The 26588-nt window shown below is 46.1% G+C and overlaps 3 protein-coding genes across 9 annotated transcripts in view; 1 reads left to right on the top strand and 2 right to left on the bottom strand.

Annotated features, from left to right (window-relative positions):
* The window catches only part of RGS3 (regulator of G protein signaling 3), a 139400-nt gene extending 138727 nt beyond the window's left edge, over window positions 1-673 (bottom strand). For both annotated transcript variants that reach the window (XM_042913214.1, XM_042913216.1), the window contains exon 1: window positions 587-673. The gene's annotated coding sequence lies outside the window, so the exon portion shown is untranslated. The remainder of the gene's footprint in view (window positions 1-586) is intronic.
* CD4H9orf43 (chromosome D4 C9orf43 homolog) lies at window positions 641-23264 on the bottom strand. Of its 6 annotated transcripts, none has more exons than XM_042913230.1 (15): window positions 22556-22976; window positions 18894-19093; window positions 18643-18793; window positions 14483-14540; window positions 13499-13599; window positions 11475-11532; window positions 10543-10712; window positions 9488-9638; window positions 8187-8277; window positions 7848-7921; window positions 7558-7645; window positions 5106-5185; window positions 4149-4206; window positions 3747-3939; window positions 641-724 (listed from the first exon to the last, which is right to left on the bottom strand). In XM_042913230.1, exons 2-14 carry the CDS (start codon window positions 19042-19044, stop codon window positions 3755-3757), a joined length of 1416 nt encoding a protein of 471 aa, XP_042769164.1. In that variant the 5' UTR covers window positions 19045-19093; window positions 22556-22976; the 3' UTR covers window positions 641-724; window positions 3747-3754. The 6 variants fall into 6 exon arrangements, with proteins under 6 accessions (XP_042769164.1, XP_042769163.1, XP_042769162.1 ...); XM_042913229.1 differs by having other exon boundaries at window positions 643-727; XM_042913228.1 differs by lacking the exons at window positions 641-724; window positions 22556-22976 and adding an exon at window positions 23039-23264 and having other exon boundaries at window positions 3458-3939.
* Window positions 23265-23276: 12 nt separating this feature from the next.
* On the top strand, window positions 23277-25918 carry POLE3 (DNA polymerase epsilon 3, accessory subunit). The gene is made up of 4 exons (XM_042913241.1): window positions 23277-23444; window positions 23548-23633; window positions 23997-24115; window positions 24381-25918. The coding sequence occupies exons 1-4, from the start codon at window positions 23379-23381 to the stop codon at window positions 24551-24553; spliced, it is 444 nt and encodes a 147-aa protein (XP_042769175.1). The 5' UTR covers window positions 23277-23378; the 3' UTR covers window positions 24554-25918.
* Window positions 25919-26588: the final 670 nt, after the last annotated feature.

Here is a 26588-nt window from a genome sequence, read left to right as displayed (position 1 = left end):
CATGCTTATCTAACAGCCAGGGGTATTTCTGTCTTTAATTTAGCAAACAATTCCTTTAGGCACATTTGAATAAACAGACTTTTTTAAAGGGTCACTGCTACCATGGATGAAACCTTGACCCACTCCCATCAAAGGGAGCTTACTGTAATCCAAAAACAACGAAGAACAGAGTCTGTTACCCCAGATACCAAGACCAACACCAAAACAAAAGACTAGCTGGTGCTATAAGGAGGGGAGTGTGGACACAGACCATCTGAAGACTGTTTCACTGACTCTGCTTCTATGCACAGGTCAAACCGGGCCAGGTGTCATTGGAAAGTGTGCTCAGAAAACATGGTGACCCAAACAAAGCGGCCTACAGCTAGTAGGGATCACAAAGAACATAAAAAAGAAGAAAAGAGGCCAGAGACTACTTCCTTAGGAATTTAAGGCTACTAGGACAATATTCCAACTAGCTAAGTCTTAAGACCTCTTGTCTGTTTAAGTGCATAAAGTAATCCTAGCTAGAGCCTCCTGGCTGTTAGGTCGTAATTCTCCTGATTCTTATGGCCCAGATGGTGGGGAAATGGCAGTTGGCAACAGTTACCTGGATCCTCTTCCCTCAGAACATTGAGAGGTTGATGCAAAGCGTTGATGAGAGCTTCTTCCCCTCAGTCAATTCTTTTATACATGGTCTCATTCTTCCTTTCTGATTAAAGACGGCTTCTGATCAAAGCCCCAGGCTCTGCTGTGTGTTAAAGAGAGGGAATCAGAGACGCATCAGAGTCCAGTGGATGAGAGGAGCGAGGACCCAGGTTCTAAGCCCAGCCCCCATCACCTGGTGGCCTTTGATTTCTGGCAAATTACTTACCCTCTCCTGCAAGGCCCCCAGGTACTGTGACGAGGGTTGTGGACCAACTCTCGGGGTGCCGATCATACTGTAATCATTGTAGATTTGTACACTCGTTGAGATAACTTTTCAACAGATGGTAGTAAAGTGTCATAAAGGGTGCATTTTTTTTTTTCCTAATTCACTAAGGCCCCAAATGGGTTATCATCAGCCCTGGATTCTGAGCCTGTTTTCTAGTCTGTAAAATGGACACAATCCACATCTATCTATAGAGTTGGCCAGAGAACCAACAAAAACGGTGGGTATACACTGTCTTGAAAAGCCCTAAATTCTGTTTGTGATTTGAGGGATAGGTAGAACAAAGGAGAAACAGTTTTCAGCCTGCAAATGGTTTTCTTCCCTTTGAAAATAGAAGCAAAAGCCGGTGTTCAAATAGCAAACATTTTCTCACTCAAAATGTCATGATTCGAGAGGGAACTCTGTACCCATCAACAAATCTGAAAAGAATGTGCCAACTGCAGTGAGTTGCTTTACTAAGTAGTTGAACTGGTAATAAAGTAACTAGAATTTCTCTTCTGAGTCTTCAGATAAAATGAGCAAATGAGAGCAAAGCCCTGCCCCATCCTCAGCCATACTACTGGCCACTGGGAGTCAGGTTTGCTCGTGTGGACAGGTCTGAGGGGAGACTAAGGAATTGAAAAAATGTGTACATTTTTAAGTTAGCCCACAGAAGTCATTCTGCAATGTAACGTATGTTTGGGAAATAATTATCTTCAGAAAACAGCCCACATAACGCCTCTTGGATTCCTCTCACTATGAAGATTCAGCTAAGTATAGATCAGTCTAGTAACACAAATGGTGTCATAGAATTTTGATTTGGCTTAGAAGAGAGGAATGGGTAGGCAGCAGTTTTAGCTGTCTAATTTGGTCTGTTTTGAGACAAATGTTAAAAAAGAGTTGAACACTTAATCTGCCTTTCTTTGTACAAACTGTACTTAGGGGAACCAAATAATTGATGAGGGATAAGTTTCTCTTGCAGAAAGATGTCAGACCCAGTCCTGAATTCCCCCTTCTGGCATCACAGCATGAGATGCTCCGCAGAGTGCTGTCCAGTGAAACTGGTGAAAATAATTTTTTTAAAAAAATGATTATGTTGGGGCGCCAGGGTGGCTCAGTTGGTTGAGCGTCCGACTTCAGCTCAGGTCACGATCTCACGGTCCGTGAGTTCGAGCCCCGCTTCGGGCTCTGTGCTGACCGCTCAGAGCCTGGAGCCTGTTTCGGATTCTGTGTCTCCCTCTCTCTCTGACCCTCCCCTGTTCATGCTCTGTCTCTCTCTGTCTCAAAAATAAATAAACGTCAAAAAAAAATTTTTTTTTAAATGATTATGTCTCTGAAAATGGCCTTAGCAGCATACAGCACATGAAGAAACATTTGTTCAAGAAAATCCACAAAATCTCAGTAAGAACAGAGTCTATGCTGTGTGACCCTAGAGCCATGCCCCACCCCAACTTCAGTGAGACAGAAACCACTCCAGACTGCTGCAGCCCATGGACACAGGCCTCCCTCCCCCGGCCCCAAGACAGAGGGCTCTCTCCCCAAGAGGAACAAAATGTCATTGTTTCTCATCCTGCCCCCGGCTACTGGTGGCTGAAGTTAAGTGCTAGCGAGTACCAACAATAGTGGGGGCTCTCTTCTTCCACCTAGCTCCCCCTTATGGGAAGGAGACTTGACCCTGGGTGCAGAGCTGGTGAGAATAATGGATTCCAGCTACCCTTGCCCCAGCTCATGGCCCAGGGTAAAGGCCTTCACTGCCCATATCTAACACACTGGGTACATGAGAGTTCCATTATATCATTCTCTTTGCTTCTAGGTAATCTTGAAATTTTCCTATATTAAAAACTTGAGGGGCACCTGGGTGGCTCAGTCGGTTAAGCGTCCGACTTCAGCTCAGGTCATGATCTCGCAGTCTGTGAGTTCGAGTCCCACGTCGGGCTCTGTGCTGACAGCTCAGAGTCTGGAGCCGGTTTCAGATTCTGTGTCTCTCTCTCTCTGACCCTCCCCCATTCATGCTCTCTCTCTCTCTCTGTCTCAAAAATAAATAAACGTTAAAAAAAAATTAAAAAAAAAAAAAAAAACTTGAAGGACAAAAACGTGAAAAAAAAAAAATCCTTCCAAAGACCAAATTCAAGGTCCCCTGAGACTCTGAAATTCTGAGTCTTTACAAGTATCACTGAAACATTCCTACAGACTCAATAATTTAGAAACTAGACCTTTATAGACTCTTTCAGGTTAATATGAAAATGATTATTGGGTGCCATCTCTAAAAGAAACCATTTCCAGAGAATGAGAGGAAAAGCTGGGAACACAGTAGGGTGTCTCACGGGCCAAATTCATCTTCCCTTTTTTTCTTTTTTTAAAGTAATCTCTATGCCCAACGTGAGGCTCGAACTCACGATCCCAAGATCAAGAGTCACACGCTCCGCCGACTGAGCTAGCCAGGAGTCCCAAAATTCATCTTCCTTTAACTGGAAACCTTTCAGAGCTTCAGAGGGGAGATAAAAGTGACCCAGAAAACAGATGAGCAGAAACATGTCTCCCCTCCTCCCAGAAACAGAATGAGTCTTTTGCTTAAGCAGCAGTTGTGTTTAATCACTAAAATTATTCTGTTCCTAATGAAAGAGAAACAATCTAAGTTTAAAAAGGATGAGGCTTTTTCTCCTCAATTATTTTAGAGGCAAGGAGAAGTGAACGAAAAAAGCAGAATCTCTATGGTCAGGCCCCGGTAAAGCCTCCAGGGAGCAGAAGTCCCCTCTGCTTTCTGCCCTTATGTCCAAGGTCACTGTCCTCAGGATTCCAAGCATTCTGCTCTGGAGTAAGACTGCCCTGCAGAGTCTTGAAATACTCTCCACTCTCTGACCTGGAGAGCTAGTTCTCCTCATCCTCGTCGTCAGTGGCCTGAAGAATCCTCAGTAGTTTGAGCTCAGGGTTCCACCTTGTTCTAGATGTACCATCTGAAAGGTCCTCTGGGCTCCTCTCTTGGGATTCCAGCACAGCGTCCTCCTGAGTGCTGATGTCCTTGTTAGAGGGTTTGGTCTTAGATAATTCAGGATCTGAAAGAAGACCCAGCCATTAGCTGCACCCGCAGCCCTCTCCCAACTGTGCCAAATGCAGGACAGAAAAGGAAGGGCTGCGTGTCATTAGGACCCTTCTGAGGGATGAGGACTATGGCTTCCAGGGAGGTGAACCATCCTTGTCAACAGGAGTTCAGCTCTCCCGGGCCTAAATGACTTACTAAGCTTCCTCCACCCTAGGAACTTACCATCCTTACTGGGGAAGGAATCCAGAGAATTCTTCATCTGTGGTCTCTCTGTGGAATCCTGAAATTCATTAGAGTAAGTGTAAGGAAACTTGAATCAAGACTTTAGGAAAGTAAGGGTTTTTCTAAAAGATGCTTTTCTTCGAAAAATTAGCATCTAAGACAGGACAAAATGCCACCTCCTGAGACTAAAGAGAGAAGCGTGTATCACACGCTCTTTGCCCTCTAGACTGACCAGATGAAGCCAGAACCCACTTTTCTCCATTCCCACCTGTCAGCTTAGGGTGCACTGCCTCCAAAGGTGGCTCCCAACAATTCCTCCAATTCCTCCATGCACATGCTGCCCCTCCCACCAAGAGACGGAGTACGTTTTCTCTCCCCTTGAATCTGGGCTGGGCTTGTGATTTTGTGACTAATAAAATATGGAAGAAGTGACATTGCTCCAGTTTCAGCCCCATCTCTTAAGAACGTGCTTTCGTGAGGGGCGCCTGGGCGGCTCAGTCGGTTAAGCATCTGAGCTCAGGTCATGATCTCACGGTTTGTAGGTTTGAGACTCACATCGGGCTCTGTGCTATTAGCTTGGAGCCTAGAGTTTGCTTTGGATTCCACGTCTCCTGCTTTCTCTGCCCCTTTCCCCGCTCACACTCTGTCTCTTCCTCTCTCTCTCTCTCTTTCTCTCAAAAATAAACATTAAGAAAAAATTTTTTAAAAGAAACCCAAACAAGCCACGGAGAGGCCTCATAGAAGAGAGCCAAGGCAATTTGGCCAACAGCCCCACCCCAGCCACTGGCTGAAAGCAACTGTGTTGAATGACATGAAGCAACACCAGAAAAATCATCCAGTCAACCCTCAAAATCACGAGAAATGATCAACCACTGCAGTTCCGGCTTTGAGGTGGTGTGTTCTACAATAATAGATAACAGAAACAGGGCCCTGGCAGAACGGCTCCCGTACTCTTACCTGCTTCAAGGTGAGTCCTTCTAACTTCATCCACTGTGGCTGCTTTTGGTCACTTTTCCAACCCAACAGAGTTCTGTGACCTAGTGATCACAAAGCCAATTCAGTTCTCTGCTTATTGGTATTTCATATCCCATTGTTGGGCTTCTAGGTGACCCCTAGTCTATAAGTCCCTACCCCGTCTAGGGTAAGACAGGTTAGAGGAGGTGGAAGGGAGTTCGGCCTCCGGGTTCTACCTGTGAATCCGTTCACCTGGGACTGTGACCACATCTACTACAGAATTAGAGATCGGGGAGCCTGGGTGGCTCAATCGGTTAAGCGTCCGACTCCAGATCAGGTCATGATGTCACGGTTTGGTCTGTGAGTTTGAGGCCCGCACCAGGCTCTGGGTTGATGGCACAGAGCCTGGAGCCTGCTTCAGATTCTGTGTCTCCCTATCTCTCTTTGCCCATCCCCCAATCACACTCTGTCTCTCAAAAATAAATGAATGTTAAAAGAAAAAATTTTTTAAAAAGAACTAGAGATTAAGTTCAAGTGTATGCTCAATGACTTAGAGTTCCTCCAAGAAACCTAAGGGGCAGGTATCTGCACATCTTAGCAGCGAAAGAAGCCCTCACCCTAGGTTTTCAGTTTACGAATACTCCTCTTACCTTGTGGTACCAACCCTAATGTCTCCGTATTCACTTCCAAAAATGGAACCCCTCCCTTCCAAAAGCTCTAGTTCTAGGATTCTTCTGCGTCAGTCGTTTCCCCATCTAGTCCCTGAATGCATCCGCCCTTTCCTTTCTCAATTCCCTTCCTCCAAATGAACATCTTCCAAACTGCCACCAGAGATGTTATGCTAAAAGGCAAAGCCAAACAAGAGACTCCCTTGCTTAACACTTCTGTTGGCTCCCTACCAGCACTGGTTCTCACCCTAGCTGCACACTGGGAGTACTGGGGGTTCCATTTACTGAGGCCCAGGTTCCAACACCAGAACTTCTGATTTAATAGGTCTGTGGTGCATCCTGGGTATTTGAGATTTAAAAGCCCCTCAGCTGATTTCAGCGAGCAGTCAAGGGGGAGCACCACGACCTGGAGCAAAGGTCAAACACCTCAGCAGGCTACACAAGCTCCCACCTACCTCTTCAGCCCAACATTTCATCACTCTCTCTCAAATAACCGACAGCTACAATGGACTGCTGTGTTCCCTGAGTAGCCACACTCCTCCAAGATGCCTCTGCTAAAGCTATTCCCACTTCTGGGAATTCTCTTTCATGTCAGTAAAACGCTCACACATTCAAGATCCAACGCAAAAATCAACTCTTCCATAAACCTTTCTCAACCCGGTGAGGACAGGCCACTGCTCTAAAAACAGGAGCACCTGGGTGGCTCAGGTCTTGATTTCAGGGTTGTGAGTTCAAGCCCCACACTGGGCTCCATGCTGGGTGTGAAGCCTACTTAAAAAAAAAAGGGGGGGGGGGCACCCAATCACCTATTGGAGGCATCAGGAAGAGGAACGAAAAGCACTTAAATGAATTCAGGGCAGTGCTGATCACCCCAGATGAGGAGCTAACCTTGGACCAGTCAGCCCCACCCTGGGCAACAGCCCTAGCTCTGTCTACATCCCACATGAAGGTCAGGAAGCTTCCTAGAAATTCAGGTCACAGGCCACTGTTGGCATCTGAGAGCTCAATGGGATGGGAAATAAACCGAGAGAGAGAAGCATTCTTCTCAGGAAACAGCTCTCCTGACCCTCCCACTGCCCCAGGGCTGGAGAGCAAATTCTGATGCTGAAACGATCAGCAATGTCCAGTCTTAATAGGGCACCAAGAATCTTCTAAGGTTTCAGGGCATTCTTTCTCCCTTCTGTTCTTTCTTTCTTTTTTCTGCACTCAAACTGAGCAATGTCAGAGAGACCGGGTAAGTATATCCTTCAGCTCAGACACGTGATAAGGACTCCAAAAGGGGGGGAAATATCTCTTCTCGCATCCAGCATGAACACCAGAGGGAAAGAATCTCCTATCAAGATCGGCTACTTGCCTCCTACAGGGGACTAGATAGTATGATCTCAACCCAAGCCTCCAGGAACTAACGTGTAGCTGGGAAGTGGCCCTGGATTCTGCTTCTTTAGAACTCTCTGGGGGCTAATCAGGGGCCCTGGCTCTTTCCTGCCTCCTTGCTTGCTCTTCATCCTCAAATCACTCTGTCTTTTCTAAAGACATGAGGAAAGATGCCTCTGACTCATGCTCATGGTCATCTCTCAAATGCCCACATGAAAAAGACACCTGGCCCAGCTTGCTTCCTTAGTAAACGTTTGATGGAAGGATGATGTATGGTAGCCCGGCCAAAACGTTCCAAGAAGAATTCCGAATGCCTGACAAAGGCAGGTCCCAAGATGACGGACAAGTTCAGTTCTTCCTGCCCTCGGCTACGTCCTGAGATTCTGTCCCTCCCAAACCCACATTCTCCTTACCATGGCGTGGGCCATAAACCATGGCACCTGAACGTTTATGCAAAATGTTCGGGCTCCCTGGATCGCTCTTGGGTTTCTTTTTAGCCTCCTGAAACCCACATGAGGAGGAACTGAATTAGGACCTTCGGAAGTGAAGAAAACATTTCAGAAAGAGTCTAAAAGAAGGAAGTCAATATCTGCAACCAGACAGAGAACAGGGAGGTGGACACCTCATACATCCCTTCCTGTTCCAGGCTGCGCCCCTGCCCCAGACCCAGCCAGTCCTAGGGTGCCCCTCACTGCCCCTCTACCTGTCTCTTAGGTGGTGTTTTCACCAGCCTCTGCTGCTGCTGCTGCTTCTGCTGCTGCTGCTGCTGCTTGTGACCTGGTGACCAGAGCACCGGCTCAGTCCTCTTCTCCCTGACAGCTCCCACCCGCCCCTGGGCTGCTTGCTCTGCCCTGCTCCACAATGGCAACAACCCCTTTGTCAGAACCAAGCCATTGGGCGGGGGGGTGCGGGGAAGAGGGCTGCTTTCTGAAACTGCAGTTTCCTGAGTTCTACATGTGATCCTGTATGACTCTGGCCACAAACATAACAAAATTGGGACCAAGATCAAGTATAAGCACTGTGGGCTGAGGGGGAACAGTACCTGAGGATCTGACAGCACCAGAAAATCTACCTTCTGTGTTCAGGTTAGAACACAATTTCTTCAAATGTTCAGGATATCTCAATGCTGGTCTCTGGAGAGAAAAAGAAGGAAAAGACGAAAAAGAAGAAAAGGAAGAGAGGAGGAGGAGGAGGAGGAAGTAGAGGAGGAGGAGAAGGAGGAGAAAGAGAAGGAAGAGGAGGAGAAGAAGGAGTCATAGGAGAAGGAGAAGGGGGAGGAGGAGAGGGAGAGAGGGGAGAAGGAGAAGGAGGAAAAGGAGAAGGAGGAGGAGAAGGAGGAGAGGGAGGAGGAGGAGAGGGAGGAGGAGAAGGGGGAGAAGGGGGAGAAGGAGGGGGAGAAGGAGGAGGAGAAGGAGGAGAAGGAGGAGAAGGAGGAGAAGGAGGAGAAGGAGGAGAAGGAGGAGAAGGAGGAGGAGAAGGAGGAGGAGAAGGAGGAGGAGAAGGAGGAGGAGGAGAAGGAGGAGGAGGAGGAGGAGAAGGAGGAGGAGGAGGAGGAGGAGGAGAAGGAGGAGGAGGAGGAGGAGAAGGAGGAGAAGGAGGAGAAAGAGAAGAAGGGGGAGGAAGAGAAGGAGAAGAAGGAGAAGGAGGAAAAGGAGAAGAAGGAGGAGAAGGAGGAGGAGAAGGGGGAGGAGAAGGGGGAGAAGAAAGAGAAGGGGGAAGGAGGAGGGGAGGAGGAGGAGAAGAAGGGGGAGGAGGAGGAGGAGGAGGAGAAGGGGGAGGAGGAGGAGGAGAAGGGGGAGGAGGAGGAGGAGAAGGGGGAGGAGGAGAAGGAGAAGAGGGAGGAGGAGAAAGAGAAGGAAAAGGGGAGGAGGAGGAGGGGAAAGAGGAGGGGAAGGAGGAGATGGAGAAGGAGGAGAAGGGGGAAGGAGGAGCAGAAGGAAGAGGGGAAGGAGGAGGGGCGGGAGGAGAGGAAGGGGAAGGGGAAAAGGAAGAAGAAGAGAAGCTCTACTGAAGTTCTTTCCTTTTCTCAAAATGTATCCCTCAAATGCAGGTACCCATCTAGCCAACGAGCACTTTTGGAGAACCCAGTGCAGGCAACATCATACCAGGAGCTATGGAGAGAGGAAACGGTGCGGAAGTGCAGAAGACACAGAGAATGTTGCTGTCCTCAAGCCCCTCTCCATACATTTGCTTTCACTACATACAGCCCAGCCCTTCTATGGGGCTTGGGTCCAGCATGAAAGGATAGAGAGAAAGAATAGAAAGTCGCCTCCTCCAGCCTTGGAAAGTAATGAGTTGGGATTTGCATCTAGACATCCCTCTCTGAGGCCCCCTGGCTCTTACCTGCAGGGCGAGGCGGTGCACAGATAAAAACATCTTTGCAGAAATGGCACTGTCAGGTCGGCTCTTCTCCAGGGCAAGTTTCTTCTTCATCATGGCCAATTGCGTCTTCATCTCCAGAGAAGGCCTGGTTTTCCCTTCATCAGGCAAAAGGCTGAAGGGGACAGAGACAGCCAGACAGTCAGCGACAGTTCTTCCTGGAGAGTGTGGCTGAGGAAAAAGAGATGAAAAGGGCTACCAATCTGAATACATTTTCCACTTTGGGCCTGAAAAGACCTGTACCAACAGGTGTTTTCAGCTCCCTGAGGACAGGCATTCTTACCCCCATTTTGCAAACAAGGGAATGAAATGTAAGATGCGAGTTAAATTACCACAATGCACAAAACCAGGAAGTTTCAAGGCAAAATCCAAAGGTTGTCTCACTCCAAACCACATTTCCCTTCTGCCTCCCACTTACCCATAACTCATCTACAGAAAGAAGAGAGTGGGGGGCGACTGGCTGGCTCAGTCCACAGAGCAGGCAACTCTTGATCTACGGGTCATGAGTTCAAGCCCCACATTGGGCATAGAGCTTACTTTAAACACAAAAAGGGGGGGGCGTCTGGGGGGCTCAATCGGTTAAGCGTCCGACTTCGGCTCAGGTCACGATCTCACGGTTTGTGAGTTCAAGCCCCACATCGGGCTCTGTGCTGACAGCTCAGGGCCTGGAGCTTGATTCAGTTTTTGTCTCCCCCTCTTTCTCTGCCCCTCCCCCACTCACACTCTGTCTCTCTCAAAAGTAAATAAACATTAAAAAAAGTTTTTTTAAGTCAGAAGAGAGTAACAGTTCTCGTGGAGGTTCAAGTGAGAGAATATACATAATGTGCTTATTTATTTAGCACAGGGCCTGGCAAGTGTAAGTACTTGGTAAATGGTGGCACACCGGTAAGTCTAAGAACTCACTGCACAAGTAAGAGGACAGTTTTGTCCCTACTCAGAATAAGCAGGCTACTAGCCCCTTCTCTGCTTCAGAGAAGAGCAGGTGCTCTGGCTCTACCACAGGCTCACAGGACACTCACTTCTTCAACAGATCCTGAGGTAATGGTTCCAAGTCAAATTGGTTCCAGAAAGGTATGGACTCTGAAGTTAGTTGCTCAAAACTGTGTACTGGCAAGGGGGGAGGCACATTCATCCCTGGAGGTCCCAGCTGCGTTTCTGTTTTCTGCTTTCTATAGAGAAAATGGTCTTTCTAGAAAAGCAACAGCGAAGACAAAGCGCTCCTTTCAGAGCCACTCCTTCCCATGAACATCCCAGCCTCCCAGACACAACCCTGGCAAGCCAAACCCCTGGTCTCCAGACCCACTCCAGCAGCACCCTCCTCTGCACTGTGAGGGCCACCACATTTTCGCTCCCTGGCTCCCCATCCTATTGCTGAATTCAGATCATACAGGGACTAGTTGTTTCGTTTTCCCAAAAGGTTATTAATTCATTCACTGAGAAAACTGAACAAGTATTTGTTGGCCAGTGATGTGCCAGGCACGGGGCTGGGGCTGGGGATTCAGCAGTGAACAACAGGGAGCAAGAGATACTCTCCCAGATAGAGGAATCTTCCCGCTCTGTGACTTACTTAGGGTTACAATTAATCATAAGGGGTGGCATGAGAATGAGAAACTCAAGTCCATTATAACCCCTAGTCCACTGAAGTTCTCTTTTTGTCACACTGGGGATTTGTCTTTAATCGGCCAAAAATTCCCCCTGAATACCCAACACTTCCTCCTAATTTCTCTTCAAGATACTCTTCACCCTCCTACAGGGAGGAGGTAGAGAAGAGAGTCTCAGAATAGAAAATGCTTTGGTAATTATTCCTTAAGAGGGGTTTTCTTTTGCAGATTCTGTTCATTTAAAAAGAACGGAGAAAGGGGGAATGTAGATGAAAGGAAAAATGAAATAAAATAACCAAAACTCTGTACAGAGTAATATCATAAAGGTTTGACCAAAACCTCAAACTTACAGCTACACAGTTCATTCTGCCATCCTGGCTGGAGACAATGCACTTCTTCTCAGCTGGTCTTGAAACAAGAAAAACCACAACTTATTCCCAGAAGTCTTAAACAGAGGCACCACGGGTATTTGTGAATGGTGACCATGAAGATTTCCATCCTCTATTCAGTACTCAAAGATGGCTGGCTAGAAGTCCAAAGGGATCAACTACCCAGAAGCTGCTAAAATCAAGACCTAACCTTACATCTAAATTAGGTTCCCTACCATTCTCTCATATGGTCCCGTTATTTGATTTCATAGCATTAATCTAAATGAGTAATTATACACTTAGGTGTGGTGATGCATGTAAGGTCTGAATCCCCCACCACCACCCTAAGACTGTAGGAGGTCAAGGACCAAAGTCAATTTGGTTTTTCACTGAATTCTCACTGCTCACCATAGAGGAGATACTCAAGTATTTTTTTATACTGTCATCTTCCTCCTCCTTGCCTGGAACATGGATATGATGGCTGGAGCTCTAGCAGTCAACTTAGACCTTAAAAGCCCCCATGAAACACCTTGAGAAAATGAAACCCATGGGCTAAGGATGATGACCAGAGAGCCAAAAGGAGCTCTGGTTTCTGATTACCTCATGGAGTTGACATACCAGCCCTGGCCCACCCACAACTGGGCCTTTTTTTTTTTTTTTTACATTAAAGGAAATAAACCCTTAGGGGCTTTTTGTTTACATCACACACACACACACACACACACACACACACACTCACATACCCACACACACAAATGCATATATGCAGAATCACTGACAGGAACTTTTTTCTAAATTTTTTTTAATGTTTTTATTTATTTTTGAGACAGAGAGACAGAGCATGAGCAGGGGAGGGGCAGGGAGAGGGGGAGACACAGAATCCAAAGCAGGCTCCAGGCTCTGAGCTGTCAGCACAGAGCCCGACGCAGGGCTCGAACTCACGGACTGTGAGATCATGACCTGAGCCAAAGTCGGCCGCTTAACCGACTGAGCCACCCAAGCACCCCTCTGATAGGATCATTAAAAAAAAAAAAAAAAAAAAAAAAAAACAATGAGGGCTCTTGGGTAGCTCAGTTGATTAAGCATCTGACTCTTGATTTCAGCTCAGTCATGATCTCACAGTTCATGAATTCCAGCCTCGCGTCAGTCTGTCAGTTCCAGCCCCGCGTCTGCACTGTGAGTACAGAGCCTACTTAGGATTCTCTCTCTCTCTCTCTCTGTTCACGCTCTGTCTCTCTCTCTCTCTCTCTCTCAAAGATAATAAAATAAACATTAAAAAAATTAATAAATAAACTTTAAAAAAAAGGAAAGAGAATAAGATCCTTTTGTAGTTCAGGTGCTTCCCTCAAAATTTGTTACAACCTCAGCATAGTACCCATCTGATGTTAAAAAAAAAAAAGAAAAGTAATAAAATGAAATAAGATTCTTAAGTCACACCACATCTAAACAGTCACTTAACAAGGATCTGAAAGCCTCAGCACTCATGAAAGAAAACCCAAACACTGCCTTTCAATGTTATCGGCATTGCCAAGCCTTTGGGCCTTCACCAAATGATCCTTCTGCTTTGCACATAGGTTCTACCCAATATCCACTTTGTGCCACGGAGCCGGGACTTGGGGCTGAGACCAAACATTCACATGCTTCACTGAAAACGTTTCCACTAGCTGGGGACGACTAATAAAAAAAACTGATAGTCAGGAAGCATCTGTTTCTTAGACCCCACAAACACACTGGGCTCTATGTTGCATGCTATTTACGGCCATGATTTGATGTAGAGAAGCCCCCCCCACATGAAACACAAAGTGCATTAAATAGAACCCCAGTGGAGCAAGAAGCAAATACAAGAGACCATGACCTTCTTCTCTACGTGGCCTCCTGATACTTGCACTGAGGTGGCTAAAAAGGAGATCACGTAAATGAGGCCCGCACAGGGCAGTGAGGGGTGGCGGGGGGGACTTGCAGAACACAAGAGTTGAAGGCCCCCACGTTCTAGACACAACACTCACCTTGCACGCTTCTCTGGTTGTTCTGGGATCCAGACGACAACCATATTTCTAACATCTTGAGAGTTGGGAACTCGTGTCTCATTCAGATTCAGCACTGAAAGCTAAGAGAAACACGTGAAGCCTACATATGGCTTGAAGGTAGCAGCTCCTGACGCATTCGGAACTGGCTTAAGAACCGAATTATCAGGCTAACCTAAAGGGGATGGTGGTGCAGATGACAAAAAGACATTTCTCACCCCTAAATCGTCTTTATAATGCTGCCTCACGAAACCAGACACCGGAATGGGTACTCTACACAAGTGAGCATGTTTAAGCGAAGAGTCCCCCTGCCTCCCTGTGACATTAGGGTAGCATTCCCTGAGCACTGACAGCGCAGAACCTGCTTGGGATTCTCTCTCTCCCTCTCTCTCTGCCTCTCCTCTCCTCACACTCAGGTGCATGTGCTTGTGCTCTCCCTCTCTCTCAAAATAAATAAATTTTAAAAAGAGAATAAAATAGAATAGGACAGAAACTATCAAAGAACATCACTCATACTTAGGGTAAGGGTCGTTTTATGCTATTCTGTTGCAAAACGTATTTCTTACTGGAGGTCATAGTTAAAAAAGTTTGACAGTTATCAGAGTAGATGACCTAAAGGCCATTTTGGGTGTGACATTCCAGCATTTTAATTTCCCCGCACTATGAGATGCCAGGGTTTACTTTGTAGCTGAACATGCTCTGTGTAGGACACAGACAGGAAAGTCTTACCTATGCCAAACGGCCACAGATCAATCCCACTTGTGTCTGGGATTTCTGGAAACAGTATAGTATGTAAAGAAAGGCATTAGCACAGAGCCTAGCATATACTAAGGGCCCAATATTAGTTAGTTATCGCTGTCATCATTCAGATTCTAGTCATCCTCAATGTTAAATAACGACAAGTATTTTATCCCCACTAGTAAACAGAAAATGCTGAGGGAGTACCTTTTTAATTCTATGATTTACCTTAGGAGACCTGTCAGTATAGTGGGTGAAATCTTTGTCAGGTAGATCCTTCCGAGGCCTAAAAAATAAGAGTTTCCAAACATGACACAGAGACACGAACAACTTACTGGGACGACAGTCGGTGCTATGAGGAAAAGCCTTGTGCTCATCCACAGAACATCTCGGGGCTTAGTACTCACTGAGTGAATGTATGGTCTCCCCATTCCCTTAAGTTGTGCTTGCTTCTTTGTTCTAGAACAGCTCCCAGACACTGCACACCGCAAACACTTCACAACTGTTTGTTGCATCAAACTGAATTCAGAGCCTATGCCTCCCTCTTTCCAGCCACAGAGAGCTATGTCGCCATCAATAACAGTTGACTGAGTACCTTTGATGTAAACGTTCAAAGCATATTAAATAAGCAAAATGTGGTATTTCTGTACGATGGAATGTTTTTCAGCCTCAATAAGGAATGCAATTCTGACACACGCTCCAACACAGATGAATCTTGAAGCCATTATGCTAAGTGAAATAAATTAGATGCAAAAGGACAAATATCGTATGATTCCACTTATATAAGGTAGCTAGAGTAGGCAAATTCATACAGACAGAAAGTAGAATAGACATTAACAGGAGCTAGAGGGAGGAGGGAGTGGGGAGTTGCTGTTTAATGGGTACGGAGTTCACGTTTGAGATGATAAAAAAAATTCTACACAGCATCAGGGAAATACAAATCAAAACCACAATGAGATACCACCTTACACCTGTCAGAATGGCTCACATTAACAACTCAGGCAACAACAGATGTTGGCGAGGATGTGGAGAAAGAGAATCTCTTTTGCATTGCTGGTGGAAATGCAAACTGGAGCAGCCACTCTGGAAAACAGTATGGAGGTTCCTCAAAAAACTAAAAACAGAACTACCCTACGACCCAGCATTTGCACTACTAGGCATTTATCCACGGGATAGAGGTGTGCTGTTTCAAAGGGACACATGCACCCCCATGTTTATAGCAGCACTAGCAACAATAGCCAGAGTAGGGAAAGAGCCCAAATGTCCATCGATGGATGAATGGATAAAGAAGATGTGGTATGTACATATATAATAGAGTATTCTGGCAACCAAAAAGAATGAAATCTTGCCATTTGCAACTACGTGGACAGAACTGGAGGGTATTATGCTAAGTGAAATTAGTCAGAGAAAGACAAAAATCATATGACTTCACTCATGTGAGGACTTTAAGAGACAGCACAGGGGCGCCTGGGTGGCTTAGTCGGTTGAGTGTCCGACTTCGGCTCAGATCATGATCTTGCGGTCCATGAGTTCGAGCCCCGCATCGGGCTCTGTGCTGACAGCTCAGAGCCTGGAGCCTGTTTCGGATTCTGTGTCTCTCTCTCTCTCTGACCCTCCCCCATTCATGCTCTGTCTCTCTCTGTCTCAAAAATAAACGTTAAAAAAAATTTTTTTTTAAAAGATTAAAAAAAAAGACAAAACAGATGAACATAAGGGAAGGGAAACAAAAATAATATAGAAACAGGGAGGGGGACAAAATATGAGACTCTTAAATATGGAGAACAAACTGAGGGTTACTGGAGGGTTTGTGGAGGGGGGATGGGATAAATGGGTAAGGGGCACTAAGGAATCTACTCCTGAAATCATTGTTGCACTATATGCTAATTTGGATATAAATTAAAAAAAAAAAAAAAGTTCTAGAAATGGATTGTAGTGATGGTTGCACAACACTGTGAATGAACTTAATGCTGCTGAACTGTACACTTAAAAACAATTAAAATGGTAAATTTAATGTAATGCATATTTACCACAAAAACATACTGTCCCCTTACGTTTTCATATCACTTGCACTATATTTATTTGTTAAAACACATTAAGTGTACGAACGAATAAATATTCCAAGGAAGTATAAGATAAAGACCCAACTCCTGAGCCTAATCTATGTGATGTTGGCCGCTGTTTGTTCTCCAGCTCCCTAGCCTCACCTCTGCCCACCCTCCCATTCCTGCTCTATGTTGCATACACGACGGACCCTTTTCCTCATACCTAAAGAACTTCCTCTTGCCTCCTGGCCTTTGGATATGCTATTTCTGTAGTCCAGAACACTCTTCACGTCAACCTCCCACCTGCAACGCCCCATTTCACCAGACTGTCCACATTTCAGGGGTAGGCACAGGTACCACCTGCACAGAAGACGGTGCCCTGAGGAACCCTTCCTGTGTGCTTCCACGCACCCAGGGGTGCTGCTCTCGGCACTCTCGGCACACGGAACGGTTCTCCGCCTCCCCGGCTGGGCTGAAAGCCCTTTGGGGGTAAAGACTGTATCTTGCTGGGGGGCTTGGGTGGCTCCGTCAGTTGAGCGTCCAGCTTCGGCTCCGGTCATGATCTCGCGGTTCATGAATTCCAGCCCTGCATCAGCTCACTGGTGTCAGCACAGAGCCTGCTTCAGATCCTCTGTCCCTCTCTCTCTGCCCCTCCTCCCCCTTTCAAAAATAAAAGACTTAAAAAAATACTGAATCTTGTTTACCACTGAATCCCCAGAGCCCAGCAAAGTGGCCCCCACTAAGATACATCTGTGAATTCAATGAGTGACGACATGAGTGACATCGAGGCCTTTGCCTCCATAGGCCCTGGCTGGGAGAAGCCATCTTCTTCCCGAGGTTCAAGTCCTAGAGAACCAGAAAGTAGTCCTACCCTTTCCCATACGGCATTTGGCCCACCAGAAGCCACCAAAGGTTGCTTACATCAAACAGGAGAAAATGAACCGGTACAAAGACTGCCAGGAGTGCCTTGACTCCAGGCCATAAGGTTTCGAATTTAACAAGTCTTAAGCTCTCCACAGACGTCTGTCCCTTCGCTTCCCCTATCAGCAAGCACTAACTGGGAGCCTAGATTCTGTGGGCGATTCAAAAGGAAACCATTGTTTCTGCCTTCAAGAGCTTACAAATAGTTTCATACCTAAAAATAAAAGACAAGAGAGAGAGTATGTGTGGACACAGTTTTCTGATGACCTGCAGAGGCTGACGAGGTGCTCCCCGTGGTGGCCTGAATTGTGCCCACAAATTCTTATGTTGAATCCTGACCCTCAGTACCCCAGAATTTAAGTCCCTCAGTATTTGGAGAGAGGGTCTTTAAGGAAGTAATTAAGGCAAAGTGAGGTCATATTAGGCCTGTCTACAGGCCCTAATCCAATGACTGGTGCTCTTATTAAGAAAAGGAGGTAGGGGATTAAGAGTACACTTATCATGATAAGCACTGAGTAATGCACAGAATTGTTGAATCAGTATATTGTACACCTGAAACTAACATAATAATAATATTAACTATATTGGAGTTAAAATTAAGCACTTAATTAACAAAGAAGAAAAAGATATTGGGACAAAGACACACAGAAGAAAGATCATGTTAAGACATAGGCTACCTAGGGGCACCTGGGTGGCTCAGCCGGTTAGGTGTCTGACTTCAGCTCAGGTCATGGTCTCGCAGTTTGTGAGTTTGAGCCCTGCGTCGGGCTCTGTGCTGACAGCTCAGAGCCTGAAGCCTGCTTCAGATTCTCTGTCTCCCTCTCTCTCTCTTCCCCTCTCCCCCTCATGCTCTGTCTCTCTCTCAAAAATAAATATTAAAAAAAATTTTTTTTAATAAAAAAAAAAAAGACATAGGCCACCTACAAGCCAAGGAGAAAGGGTTCAGAAGAAAACAACTCTACCAACACCTTATTCTCGGACTTCTAGCCTCTCGACTGTGAAAAAATATATTTGTGTTGTTTAAGCCACATAGCCTAGGGTATTTTGTTACAGTGACCCTAGCAAACTAATATAACCCTATTTTAACCAAGTCCTACAATAAAAATAAAGCTTTCCTTTTGTTTCCCACTGCCTATTCACCATTTCTCTAACTGAACTAGTGGCCTTTTTATTTTTAAGTTAATTTATTTATTTTTGAGAGAGAGAGAGAGAGAGAGAGACCACCCGAGCTGGAGAGGGGCAGAGAGAGAGAGAGAGGGAGACACAGAATACGCAGCAAGCTCCAGGCTATGAGCCTGGAGCCACCCAGATGCCCTGAACTGGTGTTTTATTTTTAATTTAGCTTTCTCAGAGTCTATGGATCAAGGAAGTCACTCAGAATTTTGAGATAGGAGGCCCATAAGGGAAGACTCCATGATAATTTACCTGCCTTGAAATTTGGAGTCAAACTTTGAACCTTGACACAATAAAGAGGGAGCTTTGGTGAAGGTAAATCCTGAGAAATGACCATGAGCAAGTCTCTTGGCCCGGAAGCAGGAATCTGAGATGTTTACAATGGTGAGCACTGGGGATTCGTCTAAGAAAAAAGACAAGAAAACATGTAAAATGTCAAAAGGGAGCCAAGCGAAAATAGTTCAAAGATCTTACAAGGAAGAAGCAGGGCTGACTAAATTCACCTTCATTATTCAGAGCTGTTTTGCAGGGAGGGCCCAGGATTCGAGGGTGGCCCCTCTCAACCCGGCGGATCGTTGCCCAGCACTGTGGATGCTGACAAACAGCCAACTTGCAGGTGGTTTCATCCCACTGGCTCTCATCTGGCAAGTCCATAGCTACAACTGGTTTAGGACAAAAGCCAATCGCACAGCTTTCCAGCCCTCTAGAGTAACAACAACCACATAATTAGAGCATATTATACATTAGCCGTGACATCCAGATCTTAATTTGGACTCAAAGCATAAAATATTTCTATTGAACCCATATACATAAGTGATGGTCATAGGATAATTAAGAATTGGGTAACAAGTGGGGCATCTAGGTGGCTCAGTTGGTCAAGCATCCAACTTGGGCTCAGGTCATGATCTCACAGCTTATGAGTTCAAGCCCCACATCAGGCTCTGTGCTGACAGCTCAAAGCCTGGAGCCTGCTTTAGATTCTGTGTCTCCCTCTCTCTCTCTGCCCCTCCCCTGCTTGCACTCTGTCTCTCTCTCTCTCTCTCAAAAATGAATAAATATTTTTAAAAAATTAGGTAACAAGCAACTCAGCCATTAAAAAGAATAAGGGGCACCTGGGTGGCTCAGTCAGTTACACATCCAACTCTTGATTTCAGCTCAAGTCATGATCTCACGGTTCCTGAGTTCGAGCCCTGCATCAGGCTCTGCACTGACAACACAAAGCCTGCTTAGGATTCTCTTGCTCCTTCTCTCTCTGCCCTTCCCCCACTTGCTCCCCACATTTTTTAAAAATGAATGAAATCTTGCCATTTGTAACAACATGGATGGATCTAGAGACTATAATGATAAGAGAGCTGAAAAAGTCAAAGATAAATACCATCTAATTTCACTTATATATGCAATTTAAGAAACAAAACAAACGGACAAAGAAAAAAAGACACAAACCAAAAAAGAGACTCTTCACTGTAGACAACAAACTGATGGTTATCAGAAGGGAGGTGGGGGGTGGGGGAAGGGTGAGATAGGTAAAAGGGACTAAGAGTATATTGTGATGAGCACTGAGAAATGTATACAATTGTTGAATCACCATATTATACACCTGAAACTAATATAACTCTGCATGTTAAGTATTTTAGAATTAACATTTTTTAAAAAGAAGCCTGGCGGGGCACCTGGGTGGCTCGGTCGGTTAGGCGTCCGACTTCGGCTCAGGTCACGATCTTGCGGTCCGTGAGTTCGAGCCCCGCATCAGGCTCTGGGCTGATGGCTCAGAGCCTGGAGCCTGCTTCCGATTCTGTGTCTCCCTCTCTCTCTGCCCCTCCCCTGTTCATGCTCTGTCTCTCTCTCAGTCTCAAAAATAAATAAACGTTAAAAAAAATAAATAAAAAATAAAAAAAATAATAAAAAAAAAATAAAAAGAAGCCTGGCTAACAAGCAAGTATGAAAACGGCTCAGCATGAAATGGAGGGGGCTAGAGTTTTTGGAGCCAACTGACTTCACGTTTCCTACTTGGCCATTTAGTAGCTGAGTGACTTGGCACTTAAGCAATCTGAGCTTCAGGTTCTTTATCTGTAAAATGAGGATAAGCCTATTTCACAGAGTCATTATAAAAATTAGTTAATGGATATGAAAAGATCTGGTGGGGCACCTGGGTAGCTCAGTAGGTTTAGCAACCAGCTTGAGGTCAGGTCATGATCTCACGGTTTGTGAGTTCGAGCCCCACATCGGGCTCTCTGCTGTCAGCAAAGAGCCTGCTTCGGATCCTGTCTCTCTCTCTCTCTCTCTCTCTCTCTCTGCCCCCACCCTGCTCACTCTCTTTCTCTCAAAAATAAAAAAATATTAAAAAATAAAAAAATAAAAGGTCTTATAAGGAAGAAGCGAGGCTGACTAAACTCACCTTATTTAGAGCTGTTTTGTATTTAAGAAAAATAAATTTGAAAAAAGCATAGAGTTCAAAATTAAATATTAGCATCCTTTCCTTTTCCCCTTCATTAATCATTAGGGAGAAGATACCACCATCTCCAAAAAGCCTTATCAAATTAGAACTAAGGCAGTCACAGAAGTGCTTGACATGCCTTTAGATGGCTTGAACCTTTGGAAAACATGCTTCATTTTTCAAGATGCTCCAATTCTCAAACAGGCAACGAAAATACCCACCAGAAATGAGTGGGTTTACTCAAACATCAAGACAGTAGGCTTGCAGTCACATCAGAGGCCTCTGGCTTTCCATTTACTGGTTGTATGGTCCTAGGCAAGTGACTTCACCTCCCTCAGCTTGCTTCCTCATATAAAGAGGGGATGGGAAATCTCAAAGTAGAATTGAAGAGCATTATAGGAAATGTACTTTTATGTATCATATACAATAGGGGCTCGATGAGTAGTATCATCTTTCTCTCTCCGGAAATATTTTAGGCAATCACTACCACGTGATCCCTGATAACTTTTCAAAGACAGTATCAATTTCTTCTTCTTTTTATTCAACGCATTTATTGACTGCCAAATATGTGACGGGACCTGTTACAGGCATAGAGAACAGTAATGAACAAAATAAGTCTCTGTTCTGGGGCGCCTGGGTAGCTCAGTGGGTTAAGCTTCCGACTTCGGCTCAGGTCACGATCTCATGGTCTGTGAGTCTGAGCCCCGCGTCGGGCTCTGTGCTGACAGCTCAGAGCCTGGAGCCTGTTTCGGATTCTGTGTCTCCCTCTCTCTCTCTGCTCCTCCCCCGTTCATGCTCTGTCTCTCTCTGTCTCAAAAATAAATAAATGTTAAAAAAAAATTTTTTTTAATAAAAAAATAAAATAAAATAAACATTAAAAAAAAATAGCATTTCAAAATAAGTCCCTGTTCTGAAGAGCCTATAAATTAGACCAAAGATAGTGACCTATTGGCATGGGATCACACCTGTCCCATGACTTGTTTTGTCTGGTCTGCACTTTGAGCCATTTTTTTAAAATGGAAATAGTCCACAATGTTCAGATTTCTGGTTCCTCTTAAAGATCAAAATACTTGACAACACGGTGGTCCCAATTCTGACTAGATAGCAATTGGATGGAGCTAAGCGTCTCCTGGTAGCTTTAAACCAAACCTATTGTTCTATCCAGATGGAGAGGTCAGCCACCAAACCCTATAATCTCTAACCAATGCTACTTCCGTTGCCCTTTATCATTGCAGTTGCTCTTGTTTTTCTCATGATAAGGAAGTAGATCTCCACACTCATGTCTCTGTCAAAAGCTGGAAAATTGGGATGCCTGGCTGGCTCAGTCGGTAGAACATGCGACTCTCGATCTCCCATCCTAAGCCTGAGCCCTAGGTTGTTGCCTGTAGCGATTACTCTAAATAAATAAATAAATTAATTAATATATATATTTATATATATATATATTTTTTTTTTTTTTTAAAGCAGGAACATTAAGGGTGACGTGAGAACATGTTTCAAGGGAAAAAAAAAACATTGGTGCTCAGTGGGAACGAGGACAGTTTCTACGTACATGAAAATGATACAACTTAGAAACCACTGCAAAACCATGGTAATGTGTTTGACCGGGAAAGATGTATGATCCTCAATTCAATGAACTAAAAAATAAATACAATTTTAACAGGGCTTGGTTTTGAATGGAAGGCACTGTCGCGTTATTCTTACACCGGCTGCTTACTGCCCTTTCGTTACCTGACAAGCCCGAACTGAGGTCCGAGGTCTAATGCCCATTTCTATGTCGCCAGCGTTAGGGCTGTACTGGCAAAGAAGTCTGCGTTCAACAATTCTAGGCGACAAACATCCTTAATGCGATTACAAAGTTGGGAGGGGTGAAAAGATTAAAGATGGACATCAGGTCCCGTAGAATCGAAAAAAGATACCCGCTTCGTTCCGCAAAAGGTAAGTGGGAAAGTCTGGCCTCGGAAGGCCGCGCTACCAAAAGCCACGCCAAACTGTCGGGACGCCGTACCGCACTCCGAAAACCGGTCCCCTCAAGAGACCGGGCGGAAGAGGCGGGGCCCCGCCCTCCAGGCCCCGCCTTCCGTTGGAAGAGGAGCCCCGCCCCGTCCGCTCGGTCCTAGCCTCGGTCTCCCACTCTTGCCGCCAGGCAGCGCCGTTGCCAGGCAGCGGCACAGAGCACTGTGGGAAAGGGACGGAAGCTCCAGTGAGCCATACTTGATCCGATGAGAAGGCTCCAGACGTGGTGGCGGTGTGAAGCAGAGAAACGAGCATGGGAAGGGACACGGAGTCCCCGTGGGGTCGGACGGAAGCCCGGGCGGGCCAAAACCGTAGCGGCGTGGAAAGTTCGGATCCTTGGACGACTCGAGGCGGAGGCGGAGGCGGGGCTGGGTGAGGAGGGAGGCTATGGCGCGCGGGGCACTGTGGGACACCGTGTGGGCAACGTGGGGCGGGACGGAAGCCTCTTTGGGTCAGACAGCGGGGACGCGGGAAGTCCGGACGCCGTAGCGGCCTGAAGAAGACGCTTGAGACCGAGGTGCGGGCGCCGGTGGCGGCAATGGCGGAGAGGCCCGAGGACCTAAACCTGCCCAATGCCGTCATCACCAGGATCATCAAGGAGGCGGTGAGCAGCTTCGGCGGGCGGATGGGCCAGGGCCCGGACGAGCGGGCAGCAGAGGAAGCAGGTCCTGGGCCGGCAGCTTTATTCACCCACGTTCTTTTTCCAGCTCCCGGACGGTGTCAACATCTCCAAGGAGGCCCGCAGCGCCATCTCCCGCGCCGCCAGCGTCTTCGTGCTGTACGCCACTTCCTGGTGAGGCAGGCTGAGCTAGCCAGAACCTAGCTGGGCTGAGGCGTAAGGGGGTCGCAGAGACCTGGCCCCCGGAGTTCGCGGCCTGGGGCCCAGACCCCAGTAATCGTGTCCTACCCCCGTGCGGGGAAGTTCAGCCCTCATCCAGTTGTTGCAAGGTCTGAAGCAAACTAAAGCAACAAAATTGCTTTGCTTTAACCCTTTTGTACGGGGAAGGGAGGGACTTAACCACGTCACAAAAAAATGCCTGCATCTGAGATCTAGGCTTTTCCGTACCACCTCTGGTGCCCCTTTTCCACCCACCCCATAGGCGGCAAGAGGGGGTCTGACAGCCCCTGAAACCCTTTTGTCTTTTTTTTTTTTCAGCGCCAACAACTTTGCGATGAAAGGGAAACGCAAGACACTGAATGCCAGTGACGTGCTCTCAGCCATGGAAGAGATGGAGTTCCAGCGGTTCGTTACCCCATTGAAAGAAGCTCTGGAAGGTAATGACCCTCTTCTTTGTTCAGCCAAGTAGATGTTCATCCTGTGTCACCTGCTCACCTGGCCCTGAGTCTTCTCTGCTTGGGTCCCTGTAAGAACAGGAAACAAGTATTGGACGTGACTCAGAATCCATTCCGTTGGCACCACCTCAGATCTGATTTGTATTTTTCCTTCTCTGCCCCAGCTTTTCCAGTTATACAGTGGAGTTAGCTGCTGCAGTCTGCTGGTTCAGCCCTGCCTCCTAACCCCCCACCTTCCTCCTTACAGCCTACAGGCGAGAGCAGAAAGGCAAGAAGGAAGCTTCAGAGCAAAAGAAGAAGGACAAAGACAAAAAAACAGATTCGGAAGAGCAAGACAAGAGCAGGGATGAGGACAACGATGAAGACGAGGACAGGCTGGAAGAAGAAGAGCCGAATGAGGAGGAGGAAGTGGACAACTAACGGGATGGGAAGACTGTGGCACGCTGGAAAGTACCACCCTGACGTGTGGTACGTTTGTGAGAAGCTCTTCCCTGCTGGGCAGAGTAGTCTTAGCCAGAAGAGCCTGAGAAGATCAAAATAAAAACTGACGATTGAATCATCATCAAAACCAGCGCTTCCGTCAGAGCATCTGAGTAGCAGGGTCCTGTGTTGCTAAATCAGTCTGAAGGTAATGACTTTTAGGCGAGAGGGATTCTGGGCGGCTAATGTAATTAGTCGATCTGATCTCTCCTGTTTCCTTACATACGTGGTTAGGCAGTTTTTGATCCCCAGTTCCGTTCTGACCCCCCCCCCCCCCAAAAAAGTAATAATAACTTCCATGCTGCCTGCTGTGTTCCAGATCACAGAGGCAGTCAAAGCTCAGGAAAAATTGGGGCTTTGAGCATGGTCAGCCGGTTGTGACTGTACAGGATATGGCAATACTAGCTTATTACAAGTGGTTAGAATGGTTTAGCTTTAGGAAAGTACTAAAAGACTATAGGAGAATAATGAAATCTGTTGTCTCTTCACTTCAAGGTAACATTGAATTTTGATTTCCCCAGACCCACTGGCTTGCAGCCCCTCTATATTGCCTGGTAGGCATTTGGCCTGCCGGGGTGGCTGCTCTCTGGCCTCATAAGCTTTTAAAACAGCAGTGTAGAGTGGAGTTAGTCAAGCAAGTGTGCCAATATCTTACTCTTACCAAAACAAACAGAAAAACCCCCCAAAAACAAAATGGGAAAAAAACACAGATGGTTTAGTCTTAGTTGCACCTCACTGCCTGCCACTGTATCGCTTTATCGTCACCTCCTGGAAGGTATAAAATTCCAGGCTTTCTCTTCTTGTAGTCCATTTCCCAAGCTTGTGGCTTTAGTTTTTTCATTCTTCCAATTCCTGACAAGTCCCAAACTTTCTTCTATGCACATTTGGTCCCTCTGTGCTTCTCCCTTCCTGTCTCTCTTCTGCCTCTCTTCTGTTCCCCATTCCACTTTCTCTCTCCCTCCTTTTCTCACATCTGCCAACCCAGAAACTTTGATAACCTGCTTAAAGGGCAGAAATTTGATGGTGCTCAGGAATCTAATCCCCACCCCCAAAAGCCAACCCCTTTAACTGCTTCTAAAGTAACTCTGTTGATCTTATTTTTTTTTCCCTTGACATGTGGTGCCCCAAGCACTTTTTTGTTTGTCTCTAAGTTGAGCGCTTGGAGGTTGACAGGTAGTGAGGTGTATGTAGTTTGACACTGTTAATTTGTTAAACGAATACAGCCAAAAGTTTGTTGACAACTGAGTGAAGACTATTGAGGAAAATTATAATGCTTTGTATAAATAAAGAACATTCTTGTTAAAAGTGGTGACTCCCTTTCATCCTGCTTGTTTATAGTATGCTTTTGGGGAGGACCCACTGATCCTGCCTCAAAGAGTTCTTGACATGTGGACCCGCCCAGATCTTTGTAAACACGGGATCCTGCGTTACCTTGGATGGCCAGCAGATGCTGCTCTTCGACCACAACAAGAGGTTTTCATGGCTCTGCTGGGCAACCTATGGGTATTAGTTGCTCAATGACTCAACATTTGTTGCTCAATGACTCAACATTTATGGAGTCCCTACTATGAGGCTGGCACCGTTCTAAATGCTTTCAAGTATAAACTCTGAAACTCTATCAAGGAGAACTGTTACCTTTGTGATCTCAGCCACAATGCTATATTCTCTAATGTACAGAACTTTTTAAATCATGAATTTATAAATAACATTTCATAAAGGTACAACCCCGGTAGTCACTAGATCTGGTGGTTTTTCCTTTTCCACAAAAGAAACATCCTTTCTTAACTCCCATGAGCACCACTGAGCTAAACTCTCAAGTCCCATCTGGACTCCTGTGGCTTCCTTTGAGCTCAGTTTTTTGCCTCATCTCTGCTTGCCCTAGCTTCTGTGTACTGCTTGCCAAGTGGATCTTCCTGGAACATAGCTGTATTCCAGCCCCTCACTGCGTCCCGTTAAATCCATACTTAAACCTGGA

This window comes from Panthera leo, chromosome D4 (genome assembly GCF_018350215.1).
Source record: "Panthera leo isolate Ple1 chromosome D4, P.leo_Ple1_pat1.1, whole genome shotgun sequence".
Classification (NCBI taxonomy): domain Eukaryota; kingdom Metazoa; phylum Chordata; class Mammalia; order Carnivora; family Felidae; genus Panthera; species Panthera leo.
The sequence above is the reverse complement of the archived record's forward strand: the minus strand, read 5'-3'. Positions and strand labels throughout refer to the sequence as shown.